Source organism: Dicentrarchus labrax, unplaced genomic scaffold (assembly GCF_905237075.1).
Source record: "Dicentrarchus labrax unplaced genomic scaffold, dlabrax2021, whole genome shotgun sequence".
In the NCBI taxonomy this organism is placed as follows: Eukaryota; Metazoa; Chordata; class Actinopteri; family Moronidae; genus Dicentrarchus; species Dicentrarchus labrax.
The window spans coordinates 623,491-647,500 of record NW_026136720.1 but is presented as its reverse complement, the minus strand read 5'-3'; the positions used below and the strand labels follow the sequence as shown (position 1 = coordinate 647,500).

Below are 24,010 nucleotides of genomic sequence, written 5' to 3'. Positions count from 1 at the left end.
ATGCTCTCCGGGACCCTGACCAGCACTCCTCCTCCGGTGGTGGTCCAGTCCCCCATCATCCAGACTCAGACCGGGACCGGTGGGCCCGGGTTGAAGCCAGCGGTGAACGGGGTGGGCCAGCCCACGGTGGCCGTGGTGAGGCCCCCGGGGGCCCCCGTGGTGGCCCCCTCCATCCAGCAGCAGAGACCGGCGCTGGTGGCGGGCCCCGTCAGAGCAGCCGCTCCTCAGCCTCAGCTGGCGGTCCGGCCCCAGCAGCAGACCACCATCCAGCTGCCCCCCGGGTTCAGCATGCCCTCAGGTGAGCCAGATCCACCACACAGGCTCCGTATTGATCTGTTCCAGCCTTTAATCCATAATCCATAACTGATCACTTCACAGCTTCATAAGTTTATATGCTGCAGTTTATCTGATTCCTGAGGCTTTACTATTACACAACAACAACAACAAACAAACAAACAAACAAACAAACAGCAGTGGACTGATGTTTGTTTGGGAGCGCAGGAGGTAAAAATACTCACTGTAGTTACTGTTTATTGTTTACTGTTTACTGTTTACTACAGTGAATGTTTATTGTTTACTGTTTACTACAGTGAATGTTTATTGTTTACTACAGTGAATGTTTATTGTTTACTGTTTACTACAGTGAATGTTTATTGTTTACTACAGTGAATGTTTATTGTTTACTGTTTACTACAGTGAATGTTTATTGTTTACTACAGTGAATGCTTATTGTTTACTTTAGTATTGCGGTACAGTAAACAGTAAACAGTCTGTGAGTCTGGATATTGATTACAAAGATCATCAGGAGTGAATCAGTGAATCGTGTTTGAACTGTTCCAGTAAACTTTATTGAAATCAGATTGTAAACATGGTGGCGTTCTGGTTTCCTATATCCTGATATATTGATTAGTAAACTCTGTTATTCAGTAAAACCAGCTCAGGTCTGATAGGAACACTGAGCATCTGTGGGGAGAACGTGACCTCTGACCCGTAACCAGCCCGACACACGCACGAGTACATTAACTACTGTTAGCTGTCTGGTAAAAAGAGCGGGAGCCCAGGTTAGAGTCAGAACTGTTGTTGTTGTTGTTGTTGTTGTTGTAAACAGTAGTGATGTCAGGTTAGAGTCAGAACTGTTGTTGTTGTTGTAAACAGTAGTGATGTCAGGTTAGAGTCAGAACTGTTGTTGTTGTTGTTGTTGTAAACAGTAGTGATGTCAGGTTAGAGTCAGAACTGTTGTTGTTGTTGTTGTTGTAAACAGTAGTGATGTCAGGTTAGAGTCAGAACTGTTGTTGTTGTTGTTGTTGTTGTAAACAGTAGTGAGGTCAGGTTAGAGCAGAGTTATGGATTATTAAACCCTCTCAGCCTCAGTGTGTATAATCAATACGGTGCTACAGCTAATGATCAGTTATCAGATGAGCTCACATGCATCCAGTACCTGATGAACCCGCTCTACCTTCTGATCACTAAACATTTTACTTCCTGTTGTCCTCAAAGACTCTGAACACCTGGAGGGAAAATATTGTGTCTGCTGCAACGGGTTCATTTCTGTAAAGCTCAAATATAATAATAATAATAATAAACATTAAAACTCAATACAACTAATAATAGAGTTCAAACTAATAGTTCAATAATCAATACTCCCATTATTAAAGCATCAATCAACCTGATCAGCCTTTATCAGTTAGCTAGTGTTTCTGTAGTGGAGACTAAACGTTAACAATGATCCATATCAGCAGTTTGAATCCAACTAAAAGCTCCCTGCACCAAACTCCCTTTAAGAAATATCACATTTTAACAATTCCTAACGTGTTCGTAACAACACGTAACTCTAGAAACACGAGCTAAAGGCCGTCATATGTCCACAGTCTGACTGTCAATACAGGATCAATATCATCCATAAAGATACAGTGTATACTGATCAATATCATCCATAAAGATACAGTGTATACTGATCAATATCATCTATAAAGATACAGTGTATACTGATCAATATCATCCATAAAGATACAGTGTATACTGATCAATATCATCCATAAAGATACAGTGTATACTGATCAATAATCCATAAAGATACAGTGTATTCTGATCAATATCATCCATAAAGATACAGTGTATTCTGATCAATAATCAATAAAGATACAGTGTATACTGATCAATATCATCCATAAAGATACAGTGTATTCTGATCAATAATCAATAAAGATACAGTGTATACTGATCAATATCATCCATAAAGATACAGTGTATACTGATCAATAATCCATAAAGATACAGTGTATACTGATCAATAATCCATAAAGATACAGTGTATACTGATCAATAATCAATAAAGATACAGTGTATTCTGATCAATGGTCTCGTGTGCTCAGGTATGGTTCTGGTCCGGACGGAGACGGGTCAGCTGGTGATGGTCCCTCAGCAGGTTCTGGCTCAGGCTCAGGCCAAGACGCAGCAGAACCAGACGGTGGCGAGCATCGCTCAGAGACCGGCGACGCCGACGGCCGGCGCCACCATCCGGGTCAGCACCGCCACCACGGTAGGTCCGGTTCACCCCGCGGGCCGCAGACCTCGCTGCGTGTGAGCCTGACAGTTAGAGGTGATCAATAGACGATAATTATCATCAGATTATTGATGATTCAGAAACAGGAAGCTGATCCTCTTCTCTATAACTGATCTCACATAGTCATCAATAATCAATCATCTGAGTTATTGCAATGTGGCCTATACATATCCAATATTTCTAAATATGAAATCAATAATCAATCATTAGTAACATCTGGAAGCTAATCTAAGAGTATTAGGTAGCTAGCGTTATGCTAACATTAGCTAGATTAAGATGTGGTCGTCTTTCCAACGTAGATTAGCTTAGCTTAGCATACTCAACTGTGATTGGAGGACAGAGCAAAGGGGGCGGGGCTTAGGCAGGGTGGCGTTTGTCAGGAAATAATCAGCCGATTGATCGATTGAGAGTTGGTTAAAGTGATGTGAATGATTTACAATCAGCTGATCGGATGTTTCAGTGTTTACGTTTGGTCTGTTTCCCATGATGCTTTGTTGTTCATCTGCAGGCTCCTCAGACCGTCCGGCTGGCCACCCCCGCTCAGACCAGAATGGTTCAGTCTCCCTCCACCACCACTGTACAGGTGTGTGTCACACGCACTTTAACACGCTAACGTTAGCTGCTAACGTTAGCCAGCTATCGACCTCAGAAAGCTAATGTTAGTAAGACGCTGTTTCCTAGCTAACGTACAGCAATCGATGCTAAGCTAATCTAAGAGAATGAGTTATTAGTTAGCTAATGGTACACACACATTCACCCTTTCACACACATTCACTCTTTCACACACATTCACTCTTTCACACACATTCACTCTTTCACACACATTCACCCTTTCACACACATTCACTCTTTCACACACATTCACTCTTTCACACACATTCACCCTTTCACACACACATTCACTCTTTCACACACATTCACTCTTTCACACACATTCACCCTTTCACACACACATTCACCCTTTCACACACATTCGCTCTTTCACACACATTCGCTCTTTCACACACATTCACCCTTTCACACACACATTCACTCTTTCACACACATTCACTCTTTCACACACATTCACTCTTTCACACACACATTCACCCTTTCACACACACATTCACTCTTTCACACACATTCACCCTTTCACACACATTCACTCTTTAACACACATTCACTCTTTCACACACACATTCACTCTTTCACACACATTCACTCTTTCACACACATTCACCCTTTCACACACACATTCACTCTTTCACACACACATTCACTCTTTCACACACATTCACTCTTTCACACACATTCACTCTTTCACACACACACATTCACCCTTTCACACACACATTCACCCTTTCACACACACATTCACCCTTTCACACACACACATTCACTCTTTCACACACACACATTCACTCTTTCACACACACATTCACCCTTTCACACACACATTCACTCTTTCACACACATTCACCCTTTCACACACATTCACCCTTTCACACACACATTCACTCTTTCACACACACATTCACCCTTTCACACACACATTCACCCTTTCGCACACACATTCACTCTTTCGCACACACATTCACCCTTTCGCACACACATTCACTCTTTCACACACACACATTCACTCTTTCACACACACACATTCACCCTTTCGCACACATTCACCCTTTCACACACATTCACCCTTTCGCACACACATTCACTCTTTCGCACACACATTCACCCTTTGCACACACATTCACTCTTTCACACACACATTCACTCTTTACACACACACATTCACCCTTTCGCACACACATTCACTCTTTCACACACACATTCACTCTTTCACACACACACATTCACCCTTTCACACACACATTCACTCTTTCACACACACACATTCACCCTTTCACACACACATTCACCCTTTCACACACACATTCACTCTTTCACACACACACATTCACTCTTTCGCACACACATTCACCCTTTCGCACACACATTCACCCTTTCGCACACACATTCACTCTTTCACACACATTCACCCTTTCACACACACACATTCACTCTTTCACACACACATTCACTCTTTCACACACATTCACCCTTTCACACACACATTCACTCTTTCACACACATTCACCCTTTCACACACACATTCACTCTTTCACACACATTCACCCTTTCACACACATTCACTCTTTCACACACATTCACCCTTTCACACACACATTCACTCTTTCACACACACATTCACTCTTTCACACACATTCACCCTTTCACACACACATTCACCCTTTCACACACATTCACCCTTTCGCACACACATTCACTCTTTCGCACACACATTCACTCTTTCACATACACATTCACTCTTTCACACACACATTCACCCTTTCACACACATTCACCCTTTCGCACACACATTCACTCTTTCGCACACACATTCACTCTTTCACACACACATTCACTCTTTCACGCACACATTCACCCTTTCACGCACACATTCACTCTTTCACGCACACATTCACCCTTTCACGCACACATTCACTCTTTCACGCACACATTCACCCTTTCACACACACATTCACTCAGTGATGGTAAAGTCCATCGAGCAGAAACTAACATTCACACACCGATGTACGGCACAGGTTCAGTATCTTGCTCAATGTGGCACCAGGAGCCGGGGATCGGACCCACAACCTTCCGATTAAGGAACGACCCGCTGTGCCTCTGAGCCACAGCCGCCCCCGTACGTTAGTTAACAAGCAAATTTCCTGATGGTGTTTGTCGTTTCTCAGAAGGCCATCACGGTGGCCCCGGGCGGTGCCGCAGTGTCGGTGAAGATGACGACCCCTCAGAAGGCCCAGACGGTGATAACGGCTGGGGGGACGCCTTTGGCCAAGCCTGCTGGGGTCCCGTCCACCCCCATGACCAGCACGACGCCCGCTACCCCCACCACGCCCGCCGGAAGAGTCACCGTGGTGTCCCAGGTCAGTTGCGTTCTGTTTCCCGTCGGGTGTTTCTGTACGGCGAGCTCACTAACGCCTCCCTCCCCAACAGGAAATGCAAGAAAACGTGAAGAAATGCAAGAACTTCCTCGCCACACTCATCAAGCTGGCGTCCCACAACTCGCCCTCCCCAGATACCTCCAAGAATGTGAAGGCCCTGGTCCAGGACCTGCTCGTAAGCTGCCTGCTCACATCCGCTCTCCAGTACTTCAGGTATTACTCGTGTTTGATGTATTTTTACTGCCGTCTGACGAGTTCCGTGTGTTTGTTCAGGATGCAAAGATTGAGCCTGAGGAGTTCACCACTCGTCTGCAGGCTGAGCTCAAGTCCTCCCCACAGCCCTACCTCATCCCCTTCCTCAAGGTACTGCTGCTACTGCTAATGCTGCTACTGCTAATGCTGCTACTGCTAATGCTGCTACTGCTAATGCTGCTACTGCTAATGCTGCTAATGTGATGTGTTATTATAGATTAAACTACCGGCACTATATATTGTAATTAAAATGAGCTCCACAGTTACCAGATGCAACAATAAAGAGATGAACATATTAAAGCATCAATAATTATAATCCCATGTGATATGTATCATTCTTAAGGTACGGTGGCCCTGAGGGTCAAAACATTTCTCAAGACTTGACGACATTTGAAAAAAACACATTGGAGTGAATGTGACTTAGTGAACAGAGTATTTGTACAGTGAGTACGGTCTGACCTGCTCTGTTTGAAGTGTCCTGATATGAATTGACGCTTTACAAATAAAACTGAATAGTTTCGCTGCAGTAAAAGATAAAAGAGTACTTGAACTCACGCTACCCATCAGCGGTGTAATCGTTGTTTGCCCCACAGAAAAGCCTCCCCGCGCTGCGTCAGTCTCTGCTCAGCAGCCAGCAGTCTCTGGTGACCCCCAGCACCTCCGTGCCCCCGCCAGCCGCCCCCGGCTCCGTCACCACCACCGCCATCAGACCACGGCTGCCCATCAGCCCGGCCAGCAGCACCGTCAGATTGAACCCGCCGCTCACCAACACTCTGGTACTGATGTTAGACCCAGACCAGGTTTAAACTGGGAATCCAGACCTGCACACTAACTGTTATTATTGTACCTGCAGGCTGTGGGAAGAGCCGGAGTCCAGACCGTACAGACCCGGACCCCCATCGTCTTCAGCCAAACTCTCAGACCTCAAGGTGAGACCGTGGACCAATCAATGGCGGTGAGAGTCCGTCACTGTCACAAACGGCTGATACCCAGTGTTTGTCTCCTTAGGTACGCTAATACGGGGTCCCACAACTATAATCGGCAAAAGTCCGGTTCACCTGGCATCTCAAGCCAATCAGAAGAAACTGAGTGACCCAGGGGGCGGGACATTCAGGTGAAGTATGAGCTCATTGGTTGGAGTTTGTTCAGCACCTTTCAAACACAAAGAGAGAAGAAATGAACTGAAATTACATTTAAAAACACACAAAAGGAATATAAACACTTATTTGAGACATTTTGTGATAATTATGAATTTCAAACTCTATTTTAGCAGAATATTTAAGATATTAAAGGTACAATCAGTCAGTGCTGTAGTTCACAGATGAGCCAATAGAGGGCAGAATGTGTCTGTAGAGTCTCTGAGTTCTGGACAAATATTAATATCACTACAGTGTTGATGTCTGACAGACCAGAGACAATAATAATAATAACTTTATTTGTATATTACCTTTTCAAAACTACCATTACAAAGTGCAACAGCTGTAAGTAAAGATAAAATAAAAGGTAAAAGAACACATAAGAGATCCAAACCCACATTATCTAAGACTATAAAACTATTCTCAAACCTGAAAGCTGCATTGTTTGGTTCTTAATTATTATAGATTATTACTCTAAAAGTTATGCTAAAGTTTTTGTGATGCACTTAATGGGCCATAACTCATAAGGTCAGCGCTGTAGATACAGGGCAGAGGTCAGCGCTGTCTATTTGATTCATATAATTGTACCAATAATAATTTTCAGTGAGCCTCGCCGTACTGTGCATTGGAGGTGAGGCTGTAAAACCAGGTTGGGGCTCGAACCCAACGGAACGGAAAGAAGAATACAACTTGTCCAAATACAAAATGGGCAACTTGTTTGGTGTTTGTGAGACTAGATGTTGAACTACAGATATGTATTTAGAAAAAGGTAGATGATCTTCACTGACTGAACCAGACTAAAGGTTGAAACTTTCCAGTCAAACTGGCTACTGGGAGGCTTTCCTCTGTGTTTCACCGAACTGCCTCCTAACCTCTCTGCTTGGCCTCTTTCTGCCTCAGAGATGACGACGATATCAACGACGTGGCGTCCATGGCCGGCGTCAACCTTAATGAGGAAAACGCTCGTATCTTAGCGACCAGCTCGGAGCTCGTCGGCACTAAGATTCGCTCCTGTAAAGACGAGTCCTTCCTGCCCAGCGGCCTGCTGCACCGCCGCATCCTGGACACAGGTACCTGTTGCAGAACAGACTCACAGACATGTACGAGTAGGGTTGGGTATCGGTCACATTTGAACCGGTACTGGTACCTAGAATTCGGTACACAGTACCTATTTTTGGTAGGTTTTTACAAGAGACTAAAGATCTTCTTCCCACTTTGTCCATCATATTTCGGTGCAGTTTACTCTTTGGTTGGAGCAGACTGGATCCTATATAGGGTTGCAAAGGGACATTTTCCGATTAATTTCCGGAAAGTTTCCATGGAAAGATAAGCTGGGGAATTTTGGAAACATTCCAATTTGGAAGCTTTCAAATTATGTGAATTAATGGGAATTTAGGAGAATTAACTGGAAAAGTTGGGTAATTCATACAAACTCCATCTTATACAAACATAAATATAAACATTTTGTTTTGTAATAAGCAGAGAGGCATATGCAGTGAATACAAACTCAGTTGAGTTATTCGTCAGTAGAACTTAAACTCAGGGTTCGTCAGAGTACACCGAGCTGAAGAATCAGAATCAGAATCAGAATTCTGTTTATTGCCAAGTAGGTTTTTGGAGGGTGAACGTACGACTCGCAAAACAAAGATGGCAGCGCCCGTATTGAGATGTATTTTCTTTGTATTTGTGCTACGTTGGTCGTTTTAATGTCGATTTTAAATGCTCCTACACACTGTTTACATTGCTGCTTTAGTCCGGTCACCAGTGTTGCTGTGAGTTCAATACAATGTAAAGTTTTGTTTTCTAGCTGGTTTGCTAAATAGGCTAATGTAGCTAACAATAACACTAGCCTGCCCCTGGAGGCTCCTGGTGGCCCCTGGTGGCCCCTGGAAGCTCCTGGAGGCCCCTGGAAGCTCCTGGAAGCTCCTGGTGGCCCCTGGAAGCTCCTGGAAGCTCCTGGTGGCCCCTGGAGGCTCGAGAGAAACGCCACAGCACTTGTTGAAATTGAAATAGGTGAAAATGGCAAAATATTATTGAACTGTAAGACTTGCAATAACGGAATTACTTGAAATGTTTGTGTTTGTGTAGAAACACATTATTATTTCACATTGAGCTTGTTTAGAGCCACAATCAATAACAACACAGCTGCTGCACTGGGGGCGTCCATGTTCTCTCTGACTCGTAACGCCCAAAGACAACTAGAACGCTATAAGTGGTACAAGCCGGGTAATTACGTCACGTTCTGGCGTCAGAGACACTCGGGCTCCGAGTTCACGAGACAATTGGACTCTCAGTAGTGGGGATGGATGGGATTATAGTAGTAGGGCTGGTTGTAGGCTTGGTTTTCTTAATGGAAAAACTTTCAATATTTCTGCCTCTCTTCATTTTCCCTCGTTTTGTCGTGTTTATTTTATTTTTCCGTTTCAGTTAGTCAGCTATTCTCGCGCTCAGGTCGCGCGCAATTTTTAACACACACACAACTTAGCGCGATGAACAGGACCACAGCCAATCAGAGGCAAAGACCCGCCCGAGCTCTGTCTCTTATTGGTTTATAGAACCCGATATGATCCTACCATGAGTGTGAGTTCGCTCACAGGAGAACACAGAGAGATGATGTGCTTGCGAAATGAATGTATGTTTTCACCCGGGCAGCGTCAGGTCATGCACGCAGATGGCACTAGGGACGGGGGGGATATGACCCCCCCCAGATTCATAGTGACCCCCCCACTGTCCCTACATAAGGCGACAAACATCTCCGGTAAAACGGAGGATTAATGTTCCGTTAGGTAAACTAATTTACATTGCAGTGCATTGAGAGCCCGGCGTTTGTGTGCTGCAACTAATGGTGCGTTCCAGTTGTGCACGAATGTCGGAATTTCCGAGCTCCAAGTCAGAATTTTTTCAGACTGTGAAGTCGGATCTCCAACTCGGAAAGTCGTATTAAACACAAAACAATGTAAGTAGGCTATCCTACGCCTGTTGTCTGTTGACCTTCCAGATGTGGCAGCTTATCGTTTTGTAATGTTGAGTAGCTAGTCTGACATTAATAAACAGCATTTACCTGAAGGAGACTAAATGTAAAATAAAAATCTTTTTAGGCCGTAGGTGAATAGCTTTAATGTTTTTAAATTTTTATGTATAATGTTATTTTAACTAGAAAATTGGTAAAGAAACTTTGAGTGTGCCTGTCTCTGTCCCAATATTAATACCTTAAACACTCCTCTGTAGCTAGCTATGTGTGTGCGTGGATGTGAGAGGCAGGCTTTGGTTGTCGTGGCAACCAGGGGAGGCCACAGCAGCTGCAGGCCCCCTCGAACCATTGGCCAGGAATGACCAAAAAACAACCGAAATGAAAACCGAAAAGACCTTGAGCATCGTCATTTTGTTGACTATAGGACTGCCGAGTTTCAGAGGCTAAAGTTAAAAAATGTGACCTCAGGAGATTGAGGAAGAAGAGGTTCAACGAGCTCCTTTCAGAATTTCTAATTTCCAATTAACATGGGAGTAGATGGGGCAGTGAGAGGGTGTTGCTGGCGCATCAGTGCGTTTCCCGCCAAAACTATTTGTCTGACAGCTTCAGCAGCGGTATCACTGCGACCCCAACGGATTTACCTACGTTTCTATCTGTAAATTATTTCTGTAGAGTGACATTTGTGGCCTTGAGAGCAGTTTACAAATTAATTTTTCGACAAATGTTTCTCTCTCTCTCCACTCTAGTGATAAAGTCACACACTCTAGCTGTGAACATTCTACCAACACACACCCATTCATTTTTATGGACCGGTTTTTGGAGATTTATCGGCAAACTGTTTGGTCAAACGTTTAGAAAAGTCGTACCACTAATGTCCAAATTGGTCGCACTCTGGAGCCCTGTAGACTGTGAGGGGGACTGTGACGTGGACTGAGACTGACTGCAGTGACTGCAGGGAGACGTTCACTCTGTGGTTTCGTCCTCAGCTAAGAAGCTGGGAGTGACCGAGGTGCCACTGGAGGTGGTGAACTTCATCTCTCACGCCACCCAGTCCAGACTGCGCTCGCTGCTGGAGAAGGTTTCAGTCGTCGCTCAGCACCGCACGGACAGCGGGAAGGCAAGAAACACACACACACACACACACACACACACACACACACACACACACAAAGTGATCAGGATAAATGTCTTGATCAGTTTATGAAAAGGTTTTTACTTTTTATTAAAGTTACTGACTACAGCTTTAAACTGTAGAACAGTTCCTTTAATCTCTGTGCTCAGATATTAAGAATAATTCAGAATTATTGTGGGCGGCCCTCAGAGTGAATACACTGTAATCTGATCAATAGTTCTGTTTATATATCAACACATTTACACTCCTCTTCCTCCTCCTTCTCCTTTTCCTCCTCCTCCTTCTCCTCTCTTCTCCTCTCTCCTCCTCTCTTCCTCTCTTCTCCTCTCTTCTCTTCTCCTTCTCCTCCTCTCTTCTCCTTCTTCTCCTCTATTCTCCTCTTCCTCCTCTCTTCTCCTCTTCCTCCTCTCTTCTCCTCTTCCTCCTCCTCTCTCCTCTTCCTCCTCTTCTGTCCTTCACCTCCTCATCCTCCATCAGGATGAAGAGCACCATGAACCGACGTCAGACGTTCGCTCTCAGCTGCGTTTCTTCGAGCAGTTGGAGCGAATGGAGAAACAGAGGAAGGACGAGCAGGAGAGAGAGATCCTGCTAAAGGCTGCCAAGGTATGAACGCTATCTATAGTTTATATCTATAGCTTCTATCTATAGTTTATGTCTATAGCTTCTATCTATAGTTTATATCTATAGCTCCTATCTATAGTTTATATCTATAGCTTCTATCTATAGTTTATATCTATAGCTTCTATCTATAGTTTATATCTATAGCTTCTATCTATAGTTTATGTCTATAGCTTCTATCTATAGTTTATGTCTATAGCTCCTATCTATAGTTTATATCTATAGCTGATATCTATAGTTTATATCTATAGCTTCTATCTTAGTTTATATCTATAGTCTATCTATAGTTTATGTCTATAGCTTCTATCTATAGTTTATGTCTATAGCTGCTATCTATAGTTTATATCTATAGCTTCTATCTTAGTTTATGTCTATAGCTTCTATCTATAGTTTATATCTATAGCTTCTATCTATAGTTTATATGTATAGCTTCTATCTATGTATCTATAGCTTCTATCTATAGCTGATATCTATAGCTTCTATCTATAGCTGATATTTATAGTTGTCTATAGCTGATATCTATGCTGATGTCTATAGCTGATATCTATAGTTTATATCTATAGCTTCTATCTATAGTTTATGTCTATAGCTCCTATCTATAGTTTATGTCTATAGCTCCTATCTATAGTTTATGTCTATAGCTCCTATCTATAGTTTATATCTATAGCTGATATCTATAGTTTATGTCTATAGCTGATATCTATAGTTTATATCTATAGCTTCTATCTATAGCTTATATCTATAGCTTCTATCTATAGCTGATATCTATAGCTTCTATCTATAGCTGATATCTATAGCTGATATCTATAGTTTATAGCTATAGTTTATGTTTATAGTTTCTATCTATAGTTTATATCTATATCTTATATCTCAGCTTTCTTTTAACTTTCTTTTAACATTCTTTTAACTTTATTTCAGCTTTATTTCAACTTTATTTTAACTTTATCGCAGCTTTATCTCAACTTTATTTTAACTTTATCTCAACTTGATTTTAACTTTATCTCAACTTGATTTTAACTTTATCTCAACTTGATTTCAACTTTATTTTAACTTTATCTCAGCTTTATTTTAACTTTATTTCGACTTTATTTCAACTTTATTTTAACTTTATCTCAGCTTTATTTTAACTTTATTTCGACTTTATTTCAACTGTATTTCAAATGTATTTTAACTGTATTTCAACTGTATTTCAACTTTATTTTAACTTTATCTCAGCTTTATTTTAATTTTATTTTAGCTTTATCACAGCTTTATTTCAATGTTATTTCCGCTCACAGAGGCTGCACTTTATTCAGATAAAGTTAAAATCGGACAAACACAAACATTTTCATAAACAAACACAAACATTATAATGCAGTTATAATAAATAAAATTAAATATAATGCTCACACTGACCCTCAATCACAATATCTGTCAAATATTGACTATGATTTTTTTACTGTAGTAGAAGTAATCTAGTAGTACTCCTCCTCCTCCTTCTTTCTCTTCCTCCTTCTCTTTTGGAGTTTGAACTAAACTTTCATTTAGTTTAAATACCATTGAACAGTTGGAACAGCTGATCTGCAGCATCAGCAGCCTGCAGTTGTTAATGAATCTACATTATCAGTTATTACATTTACTATATAGAACGAAGGACTTAAAGTACGGCAGCAGTAATGTTTGTTAAATAATCCACACAATAGTGTGTTTCTGTACATATTGTTTATATTAAACTGCTATCTATCATGTTGTGGTTGAAAATGAAACTTTGAGCTCTGAGAGTCTTTAAAGGTCAAAGATCAAATCTGATCTGTCTGTTTCCAGAGTCGGGCCAGACAAGAAGATCCTGAACAGGCTCGCCTGAAGCAGAAAGCTAAAGAGGTAAAGAGTGTGTGTGTGTGTGTGTGTGTGTGTGTGTGTGTGTGTGTGTGTGTGTGTGTGTGTGTGTGTGTGTGTGTGTGTGTGTGTGTGTGTGTGTGTGTGTGTGTGTGTGTGTGTGTGTGTGTGTGTGTGTGTGTGTCGTCATATAAGTGAATACACACATCATCCAACCATTAAGTCAGAAACTCATTAACAGTCAATCAGCTGTTGACAGTCTGACCTCAGGTCCCTTTAATAACGTGTTCCAGAGCTTTCAGTCCTATCTCAAATGGAATCTGCTCAGTGGTTGTGGAACGCAGTAAACAAACGCAGTAAACAAACACAGTAAACAAACGCAGAAGAGCCCAATGCATTGTAAGAACTGTAGTTCTAAAACTTGGAGCCTGATTATCCCTCAAGACAAATAATAATAATGAGATTCTTTTAATATGAACTTGAATCAATATTTATTGATTATAACTGAGGATGTCTCATATGGCACCACACGTTTATCTGACCCCTCTGTCCTCCTCCACAGATGCAGCAGCAGGAGTTGGCTCAGATGCGACAACGAGACGCCAACCTCACGGCCCTCGCCGCCATCGGGCCACGCAAAAAACGCAGGCTCGACTCGCCAGGAGGCTCCTCGGCCGGCACAGAGGTAGGAGATAGAAACAGGTCATAAACTATGGTTGTTACCATAAACTCAGCCATTAACTCATTAACAGAGGTGGGTAGAGTAGCCACTCAAGTAAAAGTACTGTTACTTCAGAATAATATGACTCAAGTAAAAGTAAAAAGTAGTCATCCAAATAATTACTTGAGTAAGAGTAAAAAAGTACTTGGTGAAAAAACTAATCAAGTACTGAGTAACTGTTGAGTAACGTCCGATTTATTTAAGTATTCAATCAGATAGACAAAAATATAAAATAATCATCTTTAGGCAAATTATAATTCATCCAATCAATAAAATAAATTAAAATTAATTAATTACAAAATAGCTTAAATTAAAGCAGGTAAATTCAAGTAGTTAAAAAATAAAATCAATAAAATAATAATAAATAAAAAATAAATAAGCACAAGTAACACAAATTTCCAAACCTTTATACTTTTTTACCAGGCTCTGCAGGCAGAACTAGAACAAGGCAGCCCATAAACTCTCATAAACTGTGTGTGTCTGTCTGTCTGTCTGTCTGTCTGACAAGACACCGCATAATGTAGCTGCTGTTTCACACTCTCACTAAGGTAAACATGCTTTCGATATGAGGCCAGGGGTGTTCCTCCTCGTCTGTGTCTGCATTGCCAACGGTTGATTCTGACATTTTTGTTTGCTACGACTGTAAAGCTAACCCGTCCCACCGCTGAGATTGAGTATGGTCACGTGACGAGACTGCACAACTACGTTTGATTGGTGAAACACAGTCACGTGGTAGAGCAGAAGTCTCTCTCTCTGTCAAAATAAAACATTAAAATGAGGCGTACGCGGGGGGATAAAAACAATGACCTGTAGAATACCAAAGTAACGAGCTCATTGTAGCCTAATGTAGCGCAGTAAGAGTACAGTTTCTTCTTAACAAATCTACTCAAGTAAAAGTAAAAAGTATAGTGATTTAAAACTACTACTCCAAAAACTTACTCAAGTAAATGTGACGGAGTAAATGTAACTCGTTACTACCCACCTCTGGTCATTAATAACATCAGAACACACAGCTGATAATGATCCTGATCAGCCAGCATCAATAATCAATACACTTAACAGTTAATGAACAGCGTTTTGAGTCAGTATCTGATCCACCAACCAGCTCTGAGAGACATGTTCATTGATGAGGATACACTTTATTGATCATATTGATCAGTATACACTGTATCTTTATGGATGATATTGATCAGTATACACTGTATCTTTATGGATGATATTGATCCTGTATTGACAGTCAGACTGTGGACATATGACGGCCTTTAGCTCGTGTTTCTAGAGTTACGTGTTGTTACGAACACGTTAGGAATTGTTAAAATGTGATATTTCTTAAAGGGAGTTTGGTGCAGGGAGCTTTTAGTTGGATTCAAACTGCTGATATGGATCATTGTTAACGTTTAGTCTCCACTACAGAAACACTAGCTAACTGCTGAAGGCTGATCAGGTTGATTAATGCTTTAATAATGGGAGTATTGATTATTGAACTATTAGTTTGATTGATGCTTTATTAATGGGAGTATTGATTATTAAATTATGATCAGGTTGTCTGACGTTGTTCAGACTCTGATGACCTTTCCCATCAGCACTCTCTCTCTACAATCCGGGCAGTGACTGTGACCACAGTTGAGTGAAAGGGGTCAGAGTCTGCCTGGAGGTTTGTTGTGGGTGTGACTCCCCCTCTCCCTCTGCCCCCCCCCCCTCAGGGCAGCCATAGATTTCGGCTCTGCAGAAATGAGCTAGGGGCTGGAGGTGTTGAGGGTGGGGAGGGGGTCATGGCCTAGGGGGTTGCCTGCCTCGTGTTCTCCCCACCCTCTCCCCCACATGCGCTCTCTCTTTCCCCCCACACACATCCCGCCTGAGGCTTGCCCCCAGCAGTCCCACACAAAGGCAGCAGAGTGATTGAGGGGTGCGGGAACCCTGCGGAGAAATCCAACATTTCGGGGGGGGGGGCTCTGGGAAATGTGAGCTATGTGCTGGCCTGTAGTTAGTAATGTATCTGCAGTTGTAAGTTTCTTATAAAGCAGCTCATTCCAGCACCTGGACCTGGACCAGGACTTACACTAATAATACTTAAATAAATACTAATATTGATATAGACAATAATATAGATAAAATAATAAATAGAAAATGACACATGTATAATACGTATAGTCGAGTATATAACAGCAGTGTAATGATTCAATAACGAGTATATTAAAAGAGCTGCAGTGGCTGGTTTTGGCCACCTGGGGGCAGCACAAACAAGTTTCATCTGAACTGAAGCTCGATTTGAAACCTTCAGAATAAAACAGCCTTCAGAATGGAAATAGAAGGAAGTGACGTTGAGCTCAGTCTGTCTCTGCTTGCTTTACATTGTGTTCTGGGAGGGTGTGCTCTGCCCTCGGGCCGCCGCAGTACGCCCTTCAGCTCCCGACTGCAGGCCCGATCAGGCTCCAGATAGTCCTCCCCCACCCTGCTCCAGAGCCCGGGGCTGCAGCCTGTTATGAATACACGCTAGCAACACTGGCAACGTTAGCAACGCAGCGGCTGTGTTGTTCTCCCGACAAACAACTGATCCACCTTTTAAAAGCTTCACCTGCTGAGGTCAACAGCAGACACTGAGGGACGGCAGTCTGTATGATAATGACAGCAGAGTTTATTTGATCCACATACTGACGGTTCTGATTCAGAAGCTGAAATGATTATTGATTATTGGTTATTGAACTGGAGGATGTGAAACTGAGATCAGTTCTAGAGAGGAGCTCTTACTCTGTTGTTGAACACCAGAAACACTGAAATTGAGCGTCCCTGTATTACGGTAGACTGATGCTGTACTGCTGTATTGTGAAAGGGTTACGGTACGTTAAATAAATATGCCAAGAGGCTAAAGATAATTCGAGTGTGTTCTACTTCCTCCATACACAGTGGAGGACTGCGCGCTGCAGTAAATAACCCCTTAACACAAATAATCTGCAAATTATTTAAAATTGTGTAATTGCTTGATTGATTGTAAATAATAATGACTTTCGCATGCAGTGCAACTGTCCCTAGAGAAATTATTAATTTCGACTATGCAATTTCAAAGCATCGCCTGTGAGTGTCGCCAACTGACAACTGACATAAGCAAAAAATATGTACGTACGCCAGCAATGAAGCTGCCGTGGAGGACCACACATTCTCACGTTCATTTTACTTTTAGTACATCCGAAGGTGAACGTGAAAAATGGCGTATGCCAGATTTTGTGCGTACAACGTTAGTACATGAGGCCCCTGGAGTTTCATTCCTGTCCTCTGCTGTCAGCTCCGCCTGGAGGCTATCCTCCTGCAGTAGCAGCACCTCCGACTAACTGAGCTGTTCCACAGTATCAGACCTCCTACAACCAGCTACAACCAGCTACAGTCAGCTACTATCAGCTACTATCAGCTACAGTCAGCTACTATCAGCTACAACCAGCTACAGTCAGCTACTATCAGCTACAACCAGCTACAGTCAGCTACTATCAGCTACAACCAGCTACAGTCAGCTACTATCAGCTACAACCAGCTACAGTCAGCTACAGTCAGCTACAGTCAGCTACAACCAGCTACAGTCAGCTACAGTCAGCTACAGTCAGCTACTATCAGCTACAGTCAGCTACTATCAGCTACTATCAGCTGCTATCAGCTACTATCAGCTACAGTCAGCTACAGTCAGCTACTATCAGCTACTATCAGCTACAGTCAGCTACAGTCAGCTACAACCAACTACAGTCAGCTACTATCAGCTACTATCAGCTACAGTCAGCTACAGTCAGCTACAACCAGCTACACTCAGCTACACTCAGCTACAGTCAGCTACAACCAGCTACAACCAGCTACAGTCAGCCACAACCAGCTACAGCAAGGCACAACCAGCTACAACTAGCTACAGTCAGCTACAACCAGCTACAGTCAGCTACAACCAGCTACAGTCAGCTACAACCAGCTACAGTCAGCTACAGTCAGCCACAACCAGCTACAGTCAGCTACAGTCAGCCACAACCAGCTACAGTCAGCTACAACTAGCTACAGTCAGCTACAACCAGCTACAATCAGTTAGTCAGGTACAACCAGCTACAGTCAGGTACAACCAGCTACAATCAACTAGCTACAGTCAGCTACAACCAGCTACAACTAGCTACAACCAGCTACAGTCAGCTACTATCAGCTACAATCAGCTACAGTCAGCTACTATCAGCTACAACCACCTAGAGTCAGTTACAGTCAGCTACAACCAGCTACAGTCAGCTACAACCAGCTACAGTCAGCTACACTCAGCTACAACCAGCTACTATCAGCTACAACCAGCTACAACCAGCTACAGTCAGCTACAACCAGCTACAGTCAGCTACTATCAGCTACAACCAGCTACAGTCAGCTACTATCAGCTACAGTCAGCTACAACCAACTACAGTCAGCCACAACCAGCTACAGTCAGCTACAGTCAGCCACAACCAGCTACAGTCAGCTACAGTCAGCTACAATCAGTTACAGTCAGGTACAACCAGCTACAACCTCCTAGAGTCAGCTACAGTCAGCTACAACCAGCTACAGTCAGCTACAACCAGCTACAGTCAGCTACAGTCAGCCCAACCATACAATCAGTTACAGTCAGGTACAACCAGCTACAAAAAAAAAAACCAGCTACAGTCAGCTACTATCAGCTACACTCAGCTACTATCAGCTACAACCAGCTACAACCAGCTACTATCAGCTACAGTCAGCTACAACCAGCTACAGTCAGCTACAACCAGCTACAGTCAGCTACTATCAGCTACAACCAGCTACAGTCAGCTACTATCAGCTACAGTCAGCCACAACCAGCTACAGTCAGCCACAACCAGCTACAGTCAGCCACAACCAGCTACAACCAGCTACAGTCAGCTACAACCAGCTACAGTCAGCTACAACCAGCTACAGTCAGCTACTATCAGCTACAGTCAGCTACAGTCAGCTACAACCAGCTACAGTCAGCTACAACCAGCTACAGTCAGCTACACTCAGCTACACTCAGCTACTATCAGCTACAACCAGCTACAACCAGCTACAACCAGCTACTATCAGCTACAGTCAGCTACAACCAGCTACAGTCAGCTACAACCAGCTACTATCAGCTACAACCAGCTACAGTCAGCTACTATCAGCTACGGTCAGCTACAACCAGCTACGGTCAGCTACAACCAGCTACAATCAGTTACAGTCAGGTACAACCAGCTACAACTAGCTACAGTCAGGTACAACCAGCTACAACTAGCTACAGTCAGCTACAACCAGCTACAGTCAGGTACAACCAGCTACAACTAGCTACAGTCAGCTACAACCAGCTACAGTCAGGTACAACCAGCTACAGTCAGCTACAACCAGCTACAGTCAGCTACAACCAGCTACAATCAGTTACAGTCAGGTACAACCAGCTACAACTAGCTACAGTCAGCTACAACCAGCTACAGTCAGCTACAACCAGCTACAGTCAGCTACAGCAAGGCAGAACCTACAGTCAGCTACAGTCAGCTACAACCAGCTACAGTCAGCTACAACCAGCTACAGTCAGCTAAAGTCAGCTACAGTCAGCTAAAGTCAGCTACAACCAGCTACAGTCAGCTACAACCAGCTACAGTCAGCTACAGCAAGGCACAACCTACAGTCAGCTACAACCAGCTACAGTCAGCTACAGTCAGGCACAACCAGCTACAGTCAGCTAAAGTCAGCTACAGTCAGGCACGACCTCCTACAGTCAGCTACAACCTCCTACAGTCAGCTACAACCAGCTACAGTTAGCTATTATCAGCTACTATCAGCTACAGTTAGCTACTATCAGCTACAGTTAGCTACAGTTAGCTACTATCAGCCACAACCAGCTACAGTCAGCTACAACCTCCTAGAGTCAGCTACAGTCAGCTACAGTCAGCTACAGTCAGCTACAACCTCCTAGAGTCAGCTACAGTCAGCTACAGTCAGCTACAACCAGCTACAACCTCCTACAGTCAGCTACAACTAGCTACAACCTCCTACAGTCAGCTACAGTCAGCTACAACCTCCTACAGTCAGCTACAGTCAGCTACAACCTCCTACAGTCAGCTACAGTCAGCTACAACCTCCTACAGTCAGCTACAGTCAGCTACAACCTCCTACAGTCAGCTACAACCAGCTACAACCTCCTACAGTCAGCTACAGTCAGCTACAACCTCCTACAGTCAGCTACAACCAGCTACAGTTAGCTACTATCAGCCACAACCAGCTACAGTCAGCTACAGTCAGCTACAGTCAGCTACAACCTCCTACAGTCAGCTACAGTCAGCTACTATCAGCTCAGGTTCCGGTCGGTCTGTAAACTGGTTCCGGTCCGTGTGTGAACTGGTTCCAGTCGGTTTGTAAACTGGTTCTGGTCTTCCCGAGATACTCAATGTTGTGACTTTCAGGTCTTGTGTTCTCAGCCTTCGGGCTCGGTGGAAGACAGAAGCTCTGTTGTCTCTACAGCAGTTTGTCACGTGGGAAACCAGCTTTATTTCACAGCTCCAGATCCTCTTTATCAGGTGAACTGGTTTGGTCCCAGTGATCCGAGGCTTGTTGGGACTTTGGCCCCGGGCGTTGAGCAGCCTGGGAAGAGCTGCTGCTGTTGGATAATAATAATATAATGATCAGTGCTGGGAAAGAAAGTGGGCTTGTTGGAGCAACATCAGTGGCTGCGGGGCTGGGTGTTACCTGCCCCCAGGCTGCAGACACACCTGGGACAGGAAGGTGTGGTGATCCTCCTGCAGGTCTGGACTCAGTGAGCGATTAAACCAGTGTGGGACGTCTCACTTAATGCTGTTAATGAGAGGAAGTCCTGACAGGGTGGACAGATAATCCTCCAGAAACCGTCCCGGGGTTCATTATTACTGAGTTAAACTCACTGATGGGTTTAAGTTTAATGGATTCAGTTGGAAAGAAATATTATTTTTAATTTCTCTTAATTCTGAGATTTCAACAAATCATCAGTTTTTCTTAATTAATGACTTATTACTTAATTCTGAAACGTTTAAGTATAAAAAATCAGCTGTTTTTCTGACTTATTATCTCATAACTCTGATATAAGATTGGATATGGGGCGGCAGAGAGCCTGCTGGAGGTATCTGATTGATTCAGAACAAAACATAAGAATTTATTATATTAATTGTGAAAAATGATCTCAGAATTATGAGATAATAAGTTGTAAATTCAGAAGAACAGAGCAGGATTAGGATGTAATGCTTCTGTAGCTTTATGAGCAGTGTGATAGGAATCATTGGTGTGTGTTAGTTAGTGGGGGGGTTCATTGTAGGTAATTAATACATTCATTGTTTTGTCTGTAAAAGGTAAAAGTTTTAAAGATATTCAGTTAGTATTTAAAGAAAAACAATAAAATTAGAAGCTGGAACCATTAAAATGAATCTTTTGACATTTTTGATGATTGATATAAAAAAATAGTTTCTGATTGAATTTGTTTCAGATCAGCAGCTGAGGTTTGGTTTAGTGTTTTTATCTGTCCAGCCCCTCCAGGCGGACCCTGCCACCCAATCTAACACTCCTCTGTCTCCCCCTTAGGTGGCTTCAGGCTCGGGTGCTGGCTCCTCCTCCGCCACCTCCTCCCGCCAGCAGCTCCGCCAGCGGATCACACGAGTTAACCTCAGGGACTTCATCTTCTGTCTGGAGCAGGAACGCTCCACAGCTCGCTCTCTCATGCTCTACAAGGCGCTGCTGAAATAAGGAGTCCCTCCAGGAGTAGCGCTCGGCCCACCGTAGCTCGCAAACTGGATCACATTTCAACCTCTGACACTCATATCCTCACTCGTGGTTCACCGTGCCGGTTTCTGTTGGCCTGAGTCCGTTCTTCAGTCCCTGCAGCATCTCTTCAGTTGGTCCTCTGGACTCTCTTCTCTACATGTTTTTGAAAAAGGACGTCTCATATTTAGCTCGTCTAGTTCTGGACGGCGCGTTACTTCTCAGTTTGTTAAAGCAGAGCTCCACTGATTGAACGCCACAGGAACAGTGACACTAATCTACTGTAGCTTCTGAGCTAACCACTGACTAACACAATGGCTCTCTAATCTTCTCACTGGTTTCTCTTCGTTTACCTCCAGACATTTTATTCACCCTCAAAACATATTGAAGAGTTATTGCTTACAGTTGGTTAGCTCCTTAGAGGCTAGATCCAGTCCAACCAAACCAGTTTATACGCAGCTATGATAGCTTCCTCTGGTTTGTTTGTTTGAATTCACCGATCGCTGCAGTTCCATAGGAATTAACCCTTCCTAAGCCCCGCCCCGTTTTGCTCTGTGCTCCAATCACAGTTAAGCAAGTGTCAGTCAACTTTCTCCTTTCCTGTACTTAGATATGCTATGTGCTAGGCTAATCTATACTGAAGTAATATGTTAATGCTAATGTTAAAAAAATGCAAACAAACTAGCTAATCAACATCAATCTTTAGCTGGTGTTTTGCTAACATTAGCTAACTTAAGATATATACATATATATTCGTCTCTTTTATCTTTTAACCATTTTAACTTTTGAACATAGATTAGCCTAGCATAGCATCTCTGAGTATAGGAAAGGAGGAAGTTGACTGAGGTTCTAAAAGGGGCGGGGCTTAGGAAAGGTCCATATTCTGACCTCTGCACTGTCACACTCAGGATGGATATAAAACTAAAATATAAATCTTCTCTTCCACACATTCTTATTCCTCGTCAAAACCTAGCACCTACATTACCCACAATGCAACTGTATTGCGTATTCTGGAGACACTTAAGGCTTTATATTACATTTAAAACACGTGGAGACACAGTGAGGTGTAAAGTTCTGCTTTAACAGATTTGATATAAAACATGTTGCAGGTCTGAAACTGGGCGCTCGGTGAAGTGGATCCTGAGTCCAGCACCGAACCCGAACACGTTCCTTCAGAGTCTCACCTTTCTCTTCCTGTGTCTCCGGAGTTCAGCTGCCGCTCTGCCGCGGCGGGCTCAGGGTGGCGGGATATGAGAGGCGGGCACAGAGCGGCGGGATCAGAGCAGCGGGATCAGAGCGGCGGGATCAGAGCGGCGGGATCAGAGCGGCGGGATCAGGGCGTTGGGATCAGGGCGGCGGGATCAGGGCGGCGGGATCAGGGCGGCGGGATCAGGGCGTCGGGATCAGGGCGGCGGGATCAGGGCGGCGGGATCAGGGCGGCGGGATCAGAGCGGCGGGATCAGGGCGGCGGGATCAGGGCGACGGGATCAGAGCGGCGGGCGGCGGGATCAGGGCGGCGGGCTCAGGGCGACGGGATCAGAGCGGCGGGATCAGGGCGGCGGGATCAGGGCGTTGGGATCAGAGCGGCGGGATCAGGCGGCGGGCTCAGGGCGGCGGGATCAGGGCGGCGGGATCAGAGCGGCGGGATCAGGGCGGCGGGATCAGGGCGGCGGGATCAGGGCGGCGGGATCAGGGCGGCGGGATCAGGGCGACGGGATCAGAGCGGCGGGATCAGGGCGACGGGATCAGGGCGGCGGGATCAGGGCGGCGGGATCAGGGCGACGGGATCAGGGGCTCCTCTGTTGGTTTGGGTTCGAAGGTTGTGTGATCTGGCTCTGACGCATGCGGTCGCTGCAGTCTCACTTTCAACCATCACTTCTGGATTTTAAGAGAATAACGAGTTTTATGGAGCATCATGTGGTCAGACGAATGTGCACCGCGAGAACTGTGACGCCTCGACGGCGAATGAACGGGATTGGTAGATCATTTTAATGTGTGTGTGTGTGGATGACAGATTTTAAAGGTTAATGGAATAATTAGACATCCAGATGAATCCTCTCTGACTCCTGTCTGTCTGA

At 43.9% G+C, this 24,010-nt stretch overlaps 1 protein-coding gene across 1 annotated transcript in view; it reads left to right on the top strand.

Moving 5' to 3' along the window:
- The window catches only part of LOC127353597 (transcription initiation factor TFIID subunit 4), a 24,176-nt gene extending 749 nt beyond the window's left edge, over positions 1 to 23,427 (top strand). The window contains exons 1-15 of the mRNA XM_051382933.1: positions 1 to 298; positions 2,373 to 2,539; positions 3,072 to 3,146; positions 5,341 to 5,532; positions 5,603 to 5,725; positions 5,824 to 5,913; positions 6,396 to 6,578; positions 6,656 to 6,731; positions 6,811 to 6,916; positions 7,839 to 8,008; positions 10,896 to 11,026; positions 11,519 to 11,644; positions 13,463 to 13,519; positions 14,037 to 14,159; positions 21,756 to 23,427. The exon at positions 1 to 298 is cut by the window's left edge and continues 749 nt beyond it. Coding sequence (XP_051238893.1) covers positions 1 to 298; positions 2,373 to 2,539; positions 3,072 to 3,146; positions 5,341 to 5,532; positions 5,603 to 5,725; positions 5,824 to 5,913; positions 6,396 to 6,578; positions 6,656 to 6,731; positions 6,811 to 6,916; positions 7,839 to 8,008; positions 10,896 to 11,026; positions 11,519 to 11,644; positions 13,463 to 13,519; positions 14,037 to 14,159; positions 21,756 to 21,917 — 2,079 coding nt within the window. The 3' untranslated portion in view covers positions 21,918 to 23,427. The remainder of the gene's footprint in view (positions 299 to 2,372; positions 2,540 to 3,071; positions 3,147 to 5,340; positions 5,533 to 5,602; positions 5,726 to 5,823; positions 5,914 to 6,395; positions 6,579 to 6,655; positions 6,732 to 6,810; positions 6,917 to 7,838; positions 8,009 to 10,895; positions 11,027 to 11,518; positions 11,645 to 13,462; positions 13,520 to 14,036; positions 14,160 to 21,755) is intronic.
- Positions 23,428 to 24,010: the final 583 nt, after the last annotated feature.